The 16,085-nt window shown below is 40.4% G+C and overlaps 2 protein-coding genes across 2 annotated transcripts in view; one reads left to right on the forward strand and one right to left on the reverse strand.

The window, feature by feature from the left end:
- The window catches only part of TMEM255B (transmembrane protein 255B), a 261,876-nt gene that overhangs the window by 88,453 nt on the left and 157,338 nt on the right, over window positions 1-16,085 (forward strand). The window lies entirely within an intron of this gene.
- GAS6 (growth arrest specific 6) overlaps window positions 1-16,085 on the reverse strand; it is a 41,520-nt gene that overhangs the window by 16,783 nt on the left and 8,652 nt on the right. Inside the window, exons 3-7 of the mRNA XM_085053522.1 lie at window positions 9,979-10,003; window positions 9,142-9,204; window positions 4,874-4,996; window positions 3,244-3,363; window positions 1,103-1,228 (exon numbers count right to left, since the gene is read on the reverse strand). Coding sequence (XP_084909648.1) covers window positions 1,103-1,228; window positions 3,244-3,363; window positions 4,874-4,996; window positions 9,142-9,204; window positions 9,979-10,003 — 457 coding nt within the window. The remainder of the gene's footprint in view (window positions 1-1,102; window positions 1,229-3,243; window positions 3,364-4,873; window positions 4,997-9,141; window positions 9,205-9,978; window positions 10,004-16,085) is intronic.

Here is a 16,085-nt window from a genome sequence, read left to right on the forward strand (position 1 = left end):
AAGGTTCTTCCCCCAGAGGGTGGCTGGGCACTGGAACAGGCTCCCCAAGGAAGAGGTCACAGCACCAAGCCTGGCAGAGTTCAAGAAGCCTTTGGACAATGCTCTCAGGCACAGGGTGTGACTCTTGGGGATGGTGCTGTGCAAGATTGGGAGCTGGACTCTATACTTGGATCCTTGTGGGTCCCTTCCAACTCAGCATATTCCGTGAAATCTATTTTCACAGACATATTCCAGCTGCTCAAAGATATTTAGCAAGTCAGTGGGAAGGCTGGAAGCAGAGCTCAACTACTTGTCTGCTGGAGCAGAGCCCTGGGCTTTAACTTCTAGACAGGACTTCTTCCCTTCAGGCCCCTTCTGCTATGCCTATACTGACTGGTTCCTGCTCCTTGCAGTCAGGGACTGCAAATAAATTGAGTTTCTCATTCACTGTTTTCTTTTCTTTTTTTCTTTGGCTATTTTTTTATTTTCTTCACAAACAAATGCAGGAAACAAATTGTGACAGCCCACAAGGATCTCTTCAGGCAGAGTTCAACACTTGACGCCCAACAGGACTGGCTGGAGTGTGATTTGAGTCATTACATTAACTTAGACAATGGGCAGGGAACAATGCTAGTTTTGGAATACTTTCAAAACTTACTCTGTTGAGAAAGCTTGCAGGCACTGTAGCCAGCAGAACTGTGCATGGTTCCAGTACATATTAAGTTCCTAGTTCAGAGTAATACCACGAGAAAGGTTTTGAAAAAAAGCTACTGCTTTGTAACTTTGCTTATCCTATAAAGAGAGACAGCAACATGCACAGATGCTTCTAAACTTTCATCAGATCTTGTACTTGTTGAAAGTTCGAAAAATCTCAGTACTCTGGCTTGATTCCAGTCATCAGAGGTGACTGCAAACTCAGTGAACTCAAAGATAACAGCAAGCTCAATAAACTCAAAGGTTTGCAAACAGCAAACTCACTCCCAACTAGGGAAAGGGAACAAAACTCCAGTATGAGAGCTTGATTAAAAAAAAAAAAAAGCATTTACTGAAGCCTGAGACTACATTTCTGGGGTTCTACAGATTTAAATTACATAATAAATGCTGACATATTTCTTGAGCTTACCCTGACAAGTTTTTCTCACGTCATCATACTTGTAGCCTGTATCACAAAGACATTCATATGAGCTTATTAAATTTTTACAGTGAGCTTCTCCACAGATGTCTGCTGATGCTGTGCATTCGTCTATGTCTGCAAAACAAGCAATTAAACAACACTACTTCAGAGCAACATAATCACTTCACTGTTCACACACTGGAGTGAGCTTAGGACAAGGACATCCCTATGTAATTTTGGAAACTTAAAAAAACCAGTATCTTTAAGAATCTTCTTTTAGGGTTAGCTAGCTATAAGAAGTGACTTCAGGCTTCAAAAATCAGTTGGTCTTTTTTTCCTGAAGCCATTAACCACTATTGGAAGAAACAATGCCCAGTGAACTGGGAGAAAAACTGTAAAACAAAACAACTGCCACAAAACCCAAAAACCCCACTCTCCCCACTCAGGGTGGCTGAAATTGCAGGTTTAAAAAAGCAACAGGCAGAAATTTAAGAACAGCAGCATGAGTTATACCAAAACACCAAAGGACCAGTGAGCCTGTGGCAGTTCACAGATTTTTGTTCTGTGTCCTCAGACAGGCAAACCATAATTTTTCATACATTTACAAAGCTAAGATCTAAATCTGCTGCTGGGTAGTGGCAAAGGAGAATTGAAGCAGCCCAATTTGTCACACAGAACAAGCCATGCCAGAGAAATGTGGGGTGTCAGCATGAAGGCAGGCAATCAACTGGAACTGGAAGTCCATTAAAAAACCTGAGTGTTTTCCTAACATGTTAACTAATACCCAGCAGAATCCTGGTGTTGACAAAACATTTGCAGTGTACCAAGAGTTAAATATTTACTTTTGCTTTCTAGTATGTGTTAAAACGACAATTACACATTACTCTTGTTGATTTTTCCACATACGAGTGAGCTGGACAAATACCCTATGTAGCTTGGTCTACAAATCAAGGCAAGAGGTAACTTTTGTGTGTATGCCCATGATGACAGGAATAAACTTGAAAAAAAGTCAAAATGCAGCGATAAATCTGACCTATCAATAACCACACCTGACAGTAATCTCAGCAGCTGGAAGGTCACACATTGAAGCTACAGAATGCTCAAATAGTAGAGCTCACAGTGCTCTAGGAGACAGTACTAGAGTATGAACACTTGTACATACACAGGAAAACAGTACATATGTGAGCCTCTTGCCATTCACCTGTCTGTGCCAACTGGCACCAGAGGACAATTCAAAAGTGAAGTCGTTGCTGCTGCCTTTTGGAAGGGATAACATGTAATCTATACAGTCATTGCTTTTTGGAGTGGAAGTGACATAGAAATAAAATCTTGCTCTTTTTCTTTTTGCTGGTAGCATTAGTATTTTGTCCAGATCAGGTGTGTAAATTGCTTAGAAATATGTCATCACATCCACCTCTAAGAGGTATATACCTGTTTTCTCCTGAGATACTCATAACTTTAACAGCCACCTGTGATCATTATTGAGTCTCTGTCTCAGCATGCAGTTTCTTAACACTTTTAAAATCTCAGTTGCTTAAGTTTTGGTTATGTAAATTCATTCTGCAGTTTCAATCAGAAACTTCAGGTCCTCACTTTCTATTCTCAGCTGGTATGTAAAATAGCTGCCAACCTTCACTAGGGCCTTTCTACACCTATTAATATTAAGTTGCAGTGAATTTAGCCATCTGTATCTATCTGAATTCATTAGCTGCTGCACATATCCAAATTTATAAAAATAAAACAAGAAACACACGAAAGAAAAACAAATGGCTCACATACTACAGCACTGTGAGACTGGAGAGAATCATAACAACACATCTGGCCAGCACTTCCTCCTCTCAACGTCAGGATATGAGGACTGATCAGCTAAACCAATTTAGCACAATCCAAGCCACAAATCCTCCGTGAATCACGCCTGTGTTATGCTTTTGGGAGCATCATGGTCCAACTGCTGACAAGCCCAGGCATGTAAGCTGGCTGGAGCACCCAGCACAGCCCCAGTGGAGTAAAGCTAAGAGAAGCTACCAGCAAGTTTCTGCTGGGCTAGGGAGCAGACCAGGACTGCTCAGGGCAACCCAGCTCTCCAAAATACAGACACAAGTCATGAAGCATCCCCCCTGAAGCAAACTGAGAGTCCCAGCAAAGCTTACCTTCACATACTTTGCTGTCTTTGAGAGTGTAACCACTCAGGCATGAGCACCGGTAGCTGCCCAGCTTGTTGATGCAGAGCTGGTTACAGCCGCCATTCTGCGTTCTGCATTCATCAATATCTACATCAAAAGAAAGCACTACAGTCAGCTTTTCACATCTGTAAATAATCTACAGGGTAAGAGTGGGCTAGGCATAGGGAAGGAGAAAGACCAAATAAGAAACGATATTACAGATGTAGCACAATGGTTACAAAAAGCACGAAGATTTTATTCAAACACTTCATGCACATCAGTTCATTTGTTTAATTTAAGAAATAAAAGGGAGAGAGAAGGAACAGTGACTGAGTAGTATCTCCTTCACAGGTCCGAGAGTACATAAGAGTGTCTTTAGTCACTGTGGAGGTGAAGAAGCCTGTTTGCAGAAGCAAACTAATTATGTGTTTTATACCATAACTAAGTATTAAAATTATGCTATGACCAGTAGGTTCCTGGCAAAAGCTTTGAATAAAACAGGAACACTATATTGTTACTACGACAGAACTCATGAGAATACAGAAAGTTCTAAGTCCATAGCTGCTGAACAGTGTGAGTTTAACTGCACCCCACTGAAATTGGCAGCAAAAGCCTGTAAAATCCAGCAGAGCCTGGATTTCACCCTCAATCTATCCTACCTGCTCATTGTGTCCTGCTTGTCTATGGGACTCTAGAGTTAGCTGATGGGTATAACAGCATGTCATGGCACTTTATAGGAAAATAAGGAAATATGCTTCAGACTGATCAGTGTCTGAGCTCCCAGAGCCAGCTGGATACTGACTAGTCTGTTTCTGAATTGCTTAAATAAACTACTTGAGTGATCCTATAATCTCATCACAATATTTACATGAGAAGGAAAGGCTTGCATCTCCTGTTGTTTTGGTTGCCACAATTCTGGACTGGCTGAATATGATTTCTAGTCATTTCTTACTATTGGCAGGCAAAAAAGAAACCAGAAGACAAGAAGAGGGAAGATAACTTGTAGAGAAAGCTCTGTGGGCAGCTGGAACTTCTTGCACAAATATTTTCTGTCTGAAATTCTCTTTTGAGGTGATGGAAATACAGCAATGCAATATGTGGAATTAAGTGGACACGGAATAAGGCCCTACTAGCAAGGAGGCTTTAACAGACTAATTTTACCAGTTTGTGTGTCATCAGACTCAGACCTCAACTTGCTGACTGAAAAGTCCTTGTTCCCACTCAGGGATGCTAGATGGGAAGATGGGCCAGCTTCTCTGGCTCTGCAGTCTGTGATCTGTTACACCAGGGCTCACAGCAGAGGCTGATGCACTTCTGCTTGAAAAGCCACTACAATTCTATTTCTGTTGCCACCTTTGGGGGAAGGGGGCAGAAAGTTGGAACTTAACTTCTTGGATTAGCTTGCCAAGACCAAGCTGACCTCCACTAAAGTCATATAAAAATGTCAATGTGAAAAAATTACCTGTTTCACAGAAGGGTAAAAACCCGAGTGGTGTGTAATCCAGGTTCAGTTCTGTGACTTCTGAGTTTTGCAGCACAGTATCAGTGTCAATTTGAGAATACAGCAAAACCCAAAACATTTTTGTTACAAGAATAAAATATAATGAAACCAAATTACCTTTTTCACACTTTTTCCCCTGCCAGCCATGCTTGCATTCACAATAGAAGTCCCCCTTGAGATCTTCACATTTGACAGTCCCTTCTTTGTGACAAGGATCAGGAGAACACTGGTTTGGCAAATCTGATTTACACAGGGAATAAAAAAACCAAAACAAAACAGAACAATACATTGAAGTCACTGACAACCAGGTGATTCACTCTCATTAGAAATTGGGAAGCTTAAACAGCAGTGGGGTATCACTCAGAAATACCTGCACCTGGCAAAACTGGAATCTAATTCTTAGTGCTCACATGCCAAACAAGCTGTGCCAGGAATTTTGCAGAGCACATGCAGTGGAATTAATTCAATTGCAAAAGGACGTGAGCTACCACCCCAATATCTGAAGGGCACATCCTGAAAGACACAACTCAAAGTAGCTTATTTTTCTACTCTCACTGATTTTTGAGAAAACAAAAAGCAGTATCAACTGAAGTACTCAAGAAAGAATGGGTACTCTTTTCAATCACTTTTGGTAGTGCAACTGAGGATCTTACCAGGGGTGATAGATTTGTGGCTTGCAAAAGTTTATAACTGAAACTTTTGTCAGAGCTTTTCTATTGCATAGAATGAAAATAAAAAAGGAATATCCATATGTCAACAGCCAAGGAATAACAAACCATGAATCCAGTTTACAGAGAGCACAATGTTCTTATGGGGATTTTAAAGCCAAGTTTCAGTATTTGGCAATGAGTTCTCTCATTGGAAAGAAGCAAGGGAGTTGTTGCAACACTTTGGGGAGGACTGAAGGAATAAATCTCCAAGTATCAAGTAACTACTGAACAAATGAAGTCACCTGTCCAAATTCACCTACCCACCTACCTGCAAAACACCCAGGGACAGTGCTTTGCAGAGGTAACTAAAGGAAGGATGAGAGAGTATCCTTGTTCCCACAAAAAAAAATGAATTGCTAGCTATCATGTAGTAGTAACACGTTAACATCAGTGTTCTACATCAGTGGTCTTCAAAAACATACATGCATGTTAACTGTTTCAATAACTTTAACCAGAAGAACAGTGCAGAAGCTTATTCTGCAGATTAGAAAGCACACCTAATTCAAGGGCCTTTCTTTTTACATATCTCCTTCCAGCACTGGAAAGTGCCCAGTGCATACACATTATGTGAGCAGCAGCAGAAAAGACCTGGTTCCATGCACTGTTTCTGCTGAGTCCAGTACAGACTCTTGATGATATTCTGAAACATGACTTTGTAGCATGGAAGGGCAGCTTTCATGACAGGAACTGTTCATAGATTAGCAGCCCCATCAGACTCCTCAAATTGACAGAAGTTAAGACTCCTGCTTTTGTCAGGATTACACTACCACACGTCTCTTCTTAGCTTCCTCTGTGTGATCCTGGAAGTCACTTCATAACAAGCTGCTCTGAAAGGACTTCAACATTTCTGTGAGTGCAGGCAGTAGCAGTTCCATTTGACATCTCATAAAGCACTGAACAGCACTTTTGTTTGTACTGACTGCCTCAGATTTAAATCTCAGGCGGTTGAGGTTGGCAGGTATCCCTGGAGGTCACTTGTGCAATCTCCCTGCCCAAGCAGGGCCACCTACAGCCAGTTGCTCAGGACCATGACCAGAAGGCTTTTGATTATCCCCAGGGTGGTGACCCCACAAGCTCCCTGGGCAACCTGTGCCAGTTCTGGTTCACTCTCACAGAGAAAAAGTATTTCCCAATATTCAGAACCTTCCAGATGTGCAGAGCTGGGGCAAAGCCACAGCCAAAGAGGCCAGGTCACACAAAACAAAACTCAGCTACATGGGCTGCCATAACATCCACCTGCCAGAACACCTCCCAGTAAATCACTGCCCAGCTGACACACTGCTGGAGGTGGAGGAGTTGGGGAAGGAGAGGCCAGGTTAAGGTGGCAATGAGCCACAACAGAGCAAGTCTGACCAGGATGTTCCTTTTCCTGCACAGATCAGAATGTGTGCATTAAACAGAATGGTTTAGGCATAGTAAGCCAAGTTATCTTTTTTCTAGAAGCACAAACCAAGTCTCCTAAACATGGCAGTGTTTTTCATTTGATCAGCAAAACAAGTCAACAGCACTCTGCAGAGCTTATCTGGTGTATCCATAAGTTTCTGATTCTTCCCCTCAAACTGGATTCTGATGTGCCTTGCAAAGCTGGATGGTAATGACACTGCCCAGCAGAATAACAACCCATGGTATAATCCACAGATAACAACCATGGGAGATTTCTATCACATCAGCACTGTGCCGATTGTTTGCCTCCTCTTATCACGAGATTTTGAGAACATAAGACACACTCTTATACTCTTCTGGTGGCTTCACAGGTATGTAATTCTGCTGGCTTCATAGCAGGTGCCCCTGACTGAAACCATTGCAAAAGAAAAAAAATGGAACTTTTGTTTCCATTCATTTACATGACAGATTTTAGTAAAGCTGTTAAAAATAGTGATGAGCATGACCTTTTCATGTGCTTTGAGCACTCTGATACCACCTATGAAGCTCATAAATGCAGACAGAGACTAGAACTACCAATTCCATCTTTGAAGTCTGTATGGAAACAAGACTTCAAGACTTATGCCCACTGGTTGCCACTTGCAGTTCATTACTTTGTTCTGTGAATTTATTTCTTGATATCCACAAAATGGTTCATATTGAAACTTCATGCAGAAAATGCTAGGTTGCAAAGAGTATTACACTCAGAAATTTAATAGTAAAAAGCAGGCACATGTGACCTAACAAAAATCTCACAGTGTTTTTTAAGGCCATTTGAAGCTTCATTTCCCAAAAGTCCTGTAGAGTTCCCCAAAGCCTTGAAGAACCAAATCCTTAATTCCTAAACCCATAGAGCTACACAGTCTTTTGGCAGCATCTGTGAAAAATTAGGAGGCACACTGGAATTGGCCAAGCATGAAGTCTGTTATTCTTCCAAGCGCGTTTCAGACTCCTTCTCTATTACTTCTCCTGTGAATTGATGAAGGCTAGCCAAAACTCAGCCATTTAAAAACCTTTTAATATTTTAATGGGGGAAAATATTATCATTTTCTTTCCAAACCACTGCATCTGCAATGGGCAGAAATCCCTGAAAACAATTATTCAGCTTTTATTTTTTCAGAGTTTTTCATCACTACCCATTAGACTCTCATTTCTGAGACACTGATCCACTGTTGGGAACAAGTGTTCCCAGTAGATATCACCATCAGCAGAAACCACTGCCTGTTTGCTGTGCCACATGCACGAGTAAAAGCAAGCATTCAGCATCATTTCCCACTTTCAACTAGCTGGCACACTCCAGCCAACACAAGTGCCACAGGTCCAAGAATTCCCAGTTCCAAGGACTCAACCTCCATTAATGATATTGCTGCAATATATGAGGGCAATTCTTCACATACCACTTATTAACCTTGGAATTCACCCTTAAAAAAGGTTGTTTTAATGCAGTTTATAAATGTGAAAGGTTGTCTAAATACTGATCATGCTTTGGTAGCACTTGTATGAACACAAGACTAATTAAACTTGATCACAATAAAAGACTGAAACACAGGGATAAAAACAAAATAAATATACATACAATCTGATTTTTTCCACATTTGAACTGCTCACAGGACGTATTTAGAATACTTACTCAGTTTTATGCCTTTAGCATTGCTAAGCTTGAAAAGGCAACTAGAAAGGTATTAGAAGACTTCATTAAATTATGTTCTCTAGTGTTAATGAAGAACAAAAACCCCTTTACCTTCTACCGAGTCATTAGTTCTCTTCTGAATTGATTTGAAGTTTTAAAGGTAGCAATATTCAAAGCATAGTGATGTGATACATGAAAGCGATCTCTTAATGTAAAGAAGGTTGACACAAGCCTGGGTTTGACTTTAAGCTTTTCTTAAGGTTCCTTAATGGGGTAAGACAAAGCTAGCATTCAAGAGAATAGAAAACAAAGGGCCAAGCATAGTGTACAACCTTATGGTACCTCCTATTTCTTGTCCCTCTTGCTTCTCAGATTATTCAAACCTTGGGAAACTGGTGGGAAAGAAACTTGCATCATAAAATATCAAAGCACTGAAACATGACAGCAAGATGGCATTGGGTTATAAAATGGGAAAGATTTTGTTAGTGGTATGGAGTCTTTAGGCTGGAGAATAGGAAGACCACTATTGAAATACTACCAAAAATAGATGTCTGAGCTAGTCCCACACCTTCAGGTAGAATGAGAGAATATTTAACTACAATATACAAACCAAAAATGCTTACTATGAACACACGTAAGGAAATCTGGATTTGCTTTATATGGTGACCCATATTTCTGAATACAAGCTGAAAAACAGAAAATGAAATTGTTATTGTCACAGTGATGATAGACAGCTGCTCAAAGCATGTAAAATGATACCTGGCCTGCAAGGACTTGGAAGGTGGATGCAAAATCTATGCAATATTATAATCTCCCAGATGCCTTAAAATTCTGAAGTTCTTTAAAATCTTTTAGCTTTAATGTACAGCAGTTAGAAGCCATTTGAAGAGGATGATGACTTCACCAGATGCTACTATGATTCTAAAACTATAGTAGCAGTTACTCAAATTTGACCAACTAAACTTCTTAAAATATCTAAAAAGCACATGAATTTTTCTCCCACAGTGGCATTTGTGATCTTAAGTACAATATATTAAACACAAACAGAAAACAGTATGATGCCATGAGTATGTTACACTAACAGAATAAGCCAGCAGTTCAATCTGGCACCTTTTTTTTTAATAAGGAAATGAGTTAATAACTAACTTAATTAAGGAAAAAACATAGAAAACTACAAATTATTTCATAACACTGCAACCCACAGATATATATGCACAAAATAAAGACTTTATCATGCAGAAAACACATAAAGCATCTCTGTCTGCAAATGTACACACAAGTGAAAAAACACACTTCAAAGTACAATAAGGAACATGAAGTCTATCTTAAAATTTAGCAATGCATGCTTATTGCAGTCAGATTTCCATCACTTTCCTTAGCAGAGACTTCAGCTGTGACAGGCTCCAGTGTTAGGCACATACCAGCACTCCCACAAAGTGAAAATAAAAGATGCAACTCACCCAAGTATTTCGGGTAAAAATATTCCTGTAGAAGGGAAAAGAGCAAAGATTTATTGAATCATATTTGCTTCTATTATCATGCTATTTAAGAGCTGCTGTTAGTTTGGTGGTCTTGTATGGCAGTTGTTTAACAAGTTACAAACACCAGTATCCTAATTTCCTTTTATTCAGAACCGGAAGCAGCACAGTATTATACATGCATTTTTTCATTTGAAAAGGAAACATTGGCTCCAGTCTCAAGGTATTTTCTGATGGCAGCTGACCTGGTCAGTGGCAGTGACTGAGGATGAAGCCACTTACTCACCAAGAGATAAAGCTGCTGCTGATGGCATGAGGTGGGGGAAGAAGTTGGAATCTAGGGGCAAAACTCCAGAGGGAAGAGCACAGGACCATTCAGTCACCTCATGCCTCCTTGAAGGCACTCTGCTGTGAACACCACAGCCACTAGAAAAAGCACCTCTTGCTCTTACAAGGAGCACCCTACAACTCCAACAGCACCCATTTCTGTACCACCCAGAATCACATCCTGGATGCTCAAAGAAGGGAGCAATGACAATCTGCAAGAGAGGGAAAAGTAACATTCCTCACTCTAAAACCAGCCAGCAAAGGGTATTACCATCCCTCTCATGGTACATGGTCATGCATTACTGTTCCCTACTTTGCATCAACTAAGTGCAGCGAGAGCAGCATCATTTTGCTGATGGGATGTGAATCTAACCTTGCATGTTGTTAGAATATTCAGCCTGGTGAGACCTTGAGAGTCACATGAGTGCTTGCACTAACACAGGGAAACAGCAGGAAAATGCAGTTGTGCTGCATGGAAGAATGGGAGATTGGCTGAAGCTGACAATTGTATCACATTCTAAAAAAATTCAAAAATTCATGGCCAGGAAAAAGCATTTCTTTTCACCTTCATGCTGGTTTTCATAATATATAAGCCATTAATTCAAGTGCTGTTAAAATGGTAATTGGGGCATGGAATGAGGAAAAGCTTATGGATTGTACCAGTGCTTAATTTTTTTTTTTGTTAAAATAAAACACTTCTCAGCTAATTATGAAAGCATATGCACAGAATAATTCTCTTTCAAGCAACATGAGCAATTTTCATATAACACTACCTTCAGTGAGATTTGGACAGTAAATACCCTGCATTCTACAAAATTAAATTGGTCTAAACAATGTGCAAGAGAAGAAACTATTTTACCTTCTCCTCTTGTTACAGATGTTTGGATAAGCTCATGCATCTACAGGCATGTATAAACAACAGAGAAAGGCACACACCGTGATTCAGTTAGATCTGGACTGTCCAATGCAATCAACTGCATTGCTGTCATTTGCCAGAAAAATCAATTGCTTCTGGCAAATACGCTCCAGTTACTGAAATTCACCATGTAAATATTTAGCCTAAATTATGAGAGCATCAACAAAGAAGTAGAAGCAGCAGCTTACACTTATGTTAATTTTCAATTCTGTCATGAAGGTGATAGGCTTGGCATCTTTTGGGGTTGGGCTTTGAAACATTTCTTTGGCTAAACATAGTGATAAGCTCAAAACCCACTATGGTCCTTGTTCTGTCTTTTTTTTAAGGTTTAGTTAGGAAAGGACAAGTCAAAAAAATGCAGTCAAAATAAAAATAAATCTAAGTTTTCAGATGGGTGCCCATTTGTTCTATAATCACAAACTGAACTTCAGCCAGCACTTGAGAAGAAAAAGATAGGGGCATGTAAAAAAATACTCAAAACATTTCTGTCATTATTTTCCCTTTATTCCATATACTTCACAAGAATGTGCAGATGTATTTAACCACCAACAGGATAATCCAGACTGGCAAGAGCAACTGTTTTGGCACTCACAGGAAAACAAATAGGAGCTTTCATATTCATGGCCATCAGCCTAATTGCTGCATGTCAGTGGTGGAAAAGGCATTTTCTCCTTGACCTCTGATGAATGAGTTGAGTGCTAGAAAAGTGGTATAGAGTTTACTTTTGTACAAGTAACTTCCAAATGCAAACTGACTGTATGCTGATTCAATGCCAGTTGAACAGCAGACAAGTGAAACTCCAAGGCATTGTACCACCACAAGCTTCATTCCATGAAGTATGTAGCCAAGTGATTTAAAAGGGAGGCTATTAACAGAAATTTAACTCTTTTGTTCCTGTCTTCCTCATTTGCTCATGTTATACAAAAGCACTTGCTGATTAGTAGCACTTCTCCAGGTTTACAAAACCTGCTGATACCACCATTCTAAAATAAAGCGATGTGCTCACAGGAATTACTCATTCCTGTATGATTAACTTTTCCTTTTTCTCTGTAATCAGTTTTTCTTTCAGCTGGCTTCTGTAAATACAATGACGACATATTTACATTCAGAGAAAAGATTAATCAAGAACGAAGGATGAATGATCTTACACCTTGAGAAAAGGAACTTGCTTAAACTGCAGTCCCTTTTCAAAAAACATTGATGAGAAGTTTTCTCAGTTAAAAATTCAAGCAGCACCTAACCTGGTACAGATACACATTATTTCTCATGTGAGTACTCAAGCCCTCAATGTCTTTTCAGTCTCCTGTGATACTAAGGTTTCATGACCCCCAGACATCAGCAAAAATGAAAATCCTGTACAGGGTCAGTTCTCTATTAAAAATGTGCAACTCATCTTTCTACCAGAATGTTCAATTGTATTTTCAGGATACTACAAATATGCCAAGAGAAATGCTTTGTGGCTTTGCTAAGAAGGAATTGGCAAAGATTCTCTGTTACTATTTTGCTGATTTCTCAACAAGCCACCTTCAATTTCAGGCTCAATAAACTTCTCACCATCCAGAAAGTCACACACTATTCATAGGATCAAAACACAGGAAGTTATTTAACTGTTACCACTCGGGTGGCAAAAATCACCACAGAATTATGTAAGTGTTAAATTTTCAGCTTGGATTCTGATAAAAAAGGTCAACATTTAAACATGGTCAGCCCTTCCCCTTTATATATTTGCTTCCTAATTACTGCTGAAAATCAAAGCAGGAGCAATGGGCTTTTTAAATAAAAAGCTATAAACATATATATGTTGGACATAAACATCCTCTGGACAGACTGCTGCACAGACACTGACCTACCAAGCTCTCTATCCCATCTTTCCAGTAGTAACAGTGCAGGCAAAAGGAAGACAAAGGTTGCAGAAGCTCCAACCTCCACAAGAGACCAAATGTCACGAATGTAAATGAAATTGTTATTTTCAGCAATTCCAACCTCTGTGACTGCTCCTACCAAGAAAACTTTAATGTATTTCCACCTCTCTTGTTTGTGACCCACCAGACTTTCTGCCTGACTGGTTCCCACGTATCAACCAGTATGCCTGGGATGCCAGAAGCTATGACAGTCAAGGGCCTGGCAGCTGGACACCAGCAGCCTGTGGTGTTCCAGGAACATGAATGGTCTTTTTGTAAACTACATCCTTTATCTGCTGACACTACAGCTCAAACGTGGTATGAGCTACACACCAGAGTTGTAACTCACCCATGAGTTACACATCATGTGCCACCCAAAGTACAGCCCAGCAGAGATCTCAGGTAAAGAGGAAGAAATAGGAGAGACTGGGAAGAGCCTAACATCTGCAAATCTCCACCCTTTAAGTGAGGTGGAAAGCAAGGCATGAGGCCAGTCTCTCCAGGCAGGTCCTGGCTTGCTTATTTCAGCTCAGTTCCAAAGACCTGTCCCTTGCTGCCCAGGAGACAGAGCTGTGCTTTAACAGAAAAGATTTAAGCTCTACAGCCTTCACCCCTTTCACACAAACACATGTACATGCTAGAAGCAAGTCTTCTGATGCATTAAATGCAATTATTAGCTTCCATGACAGTATTGCATGATCTAAGAGTGCATGCTTTTATTTCAAGGTAGAGTGACACCAAACATGGGGATAAGAATTCTGTTCATGGGGCTAAGATGTTCCTCTCCCACCTGCAGCTGGAGCTTACTACTACCCTGATAAAACAGACACTAAAACACTTAGTCTGGATATGTAAGAGAGCATAATTTAAAAAGTGTCCTCAGAAACAATATCCCAAGCAAACAACTCCCCAAAACTCCAGACTGTTCCTTTTTGGCTTTTCCCTTCCAAATGTTAAAAACATTGGGGTTATGGGTCACCCCCATAACACCCTGCATTGAAATAGCTGAGGAGAACAGCAACATGAAGGTAAGAATTCACAGCTGTGGAGTCGAAGGGGCAGAAATACCTATGTCAGCTTCCCAGCCAAAGGAAACCTACATAGTGACTGGGGTCACCATCTATTTTCAACTCTATGGCCAAAGTCCATAGTGGTAAAATCCAGAAGTTAGTGCAATTATATGGGGCATGCATTAGTCCTGCTGCGTTTTTAGAGAAGATGGAAAAACACCAAATCAGAATAGGCGTTAACATGAGTCACTGTACAAAAATAGCCCTTCTGAAAACATAACAATGACCCTGTCGACACCAGGAAAATGTTCTCACTGTTGCTTTTCTTTAAAGTTATTGGTAACATTGGAGACCTCAGACAAAAGTGCCTGCCTACTGTTTCTGTTTGTTTTGCTTGAGTACCAGGTCAGGTAAGACTGATTGGCACAGAATCTAACCGAAATCATGTCTGAGCTCTGGAAACCACAGATAAAAGACGTAGTTTATAAGAAGACTGCTCATGTTCCTGGACATCTGGCTCTTGGCCCTGCTTGGGCAAGGAGGGTGGACCAAAAAGCCTCCAGAGGCACCTGCCAGCCTCAGCCACCCTGCAATTCTGTGACTGCAGCACCACTAACACTGGAGCATTTCATCAACTTGTGTTAGCAACAGTGATTTCTGAAAAGCACTTTCTTAGTTACCTAGTTACATCTAAAAGAGTAGCAACAACTCCCACATTATGCCCTTTCCTCATTTCCACATAATGACTCTCCCTTTTCCTCTTTCCTCCAGGACTAAATGTTTGTCTTGGGCATGGCCAGACCTCATTTACAAATGTTCTTCATGTGTCCACACTGTGGGCTTGCACTATCCTTGAAGAAATGACTGCTACCAACCATAATTCGCTATAACTCAGTGTTTGCCAGTTTTCAATTGTTATAACCTGAAAACGCAAATCTCACTAATGCTTGAAAGCCCTCCTCCTTTTTTTAAAACTTAGCCCTAGTCTTTTGATTCATATTAAATCTCATGCTGCACAATTGTACCCTTCCTTCCAAATAAAGGCATAAAGCAGTTCTGCAACTCAGAATTTTAACTATGTAGCACGTATAGTTATAGAATTTATGCTCAAATGAATGCCATGTTGTCTGCACAAGCTTTCCTACTTATCATGAGGGACCTATCACCCAGCCAGGTTAGTTTGCTTCCTATTTTGCTTTGGAACAATCTGTATTCTCCATACAAAGAGCAGAGAACTTCTCTCTGCAATTTGGCAAGTGAGGCATTAGAGAAGCAACTATGTCACATTACAGTCCAAAAGCAGGCTTCAAGTCTCATCTCCTACCACCCAAGTTACAGCATATGGTAGCTTTTAGATTTTGTGTCCATTTGTCAAGTATCCACTTCACACTGTCCAGCTATTTGGGTGCACAAAGACTGGGATTGACTTTTGCACCGAGTTGTTGAACTTTCCAAAAGAGAAGCATTCAACACCATACTCTCCAGCATGACCCCTTCCACAGAGACTAGGTACCTCTGCAGAATCCTCAAGTCTGAAATAAAACCCATCTGTTGTCACAGCTTCCTTTGCTCTGTTCTGAGGGGCAAGACCATTTCCCAATAGCTTACTGAGGTGCCACTTCAGCAAAAAGTGTTGCTCTGCAATGAGGAATAACCCACCAATGATTGGAATTCATAATTACAGGGGAGGAAAAAAAGTACTGAAAGGAAAGAAAAGAAGAAAAAAGAAGCTCCTGTATGTCACAGATACTTTACACTTTGTGAAGGTGCAGGGGGCACAGAGACATGATTTCTACATGCAGCCTGAGGTGAAACAGTGTGAAATGGATATAACTGGTGCCAAACACTTCAACAAAAATAATGTGTAGAGTGATTCCAATCAGTCATATGTGCTTTTAAATTATTCTGACAGCAATCCGATCACAAGTGCCTTGA

This window comes from Lichenostomus cassidix, chromosome 1, assembly GCF_008360975.1.
Source record: "Lichenostomus cassidix isolate B80296 chromosome 1, HeHo_3.0, whole genome shotgun sequence".
NCBI classification, from domain to species: Eukaryota; Metazoa; Chordata; class Aves; order Passeriformes; family Meliphagidae; genus Lichenostomus; species Lichenostomus cassidix.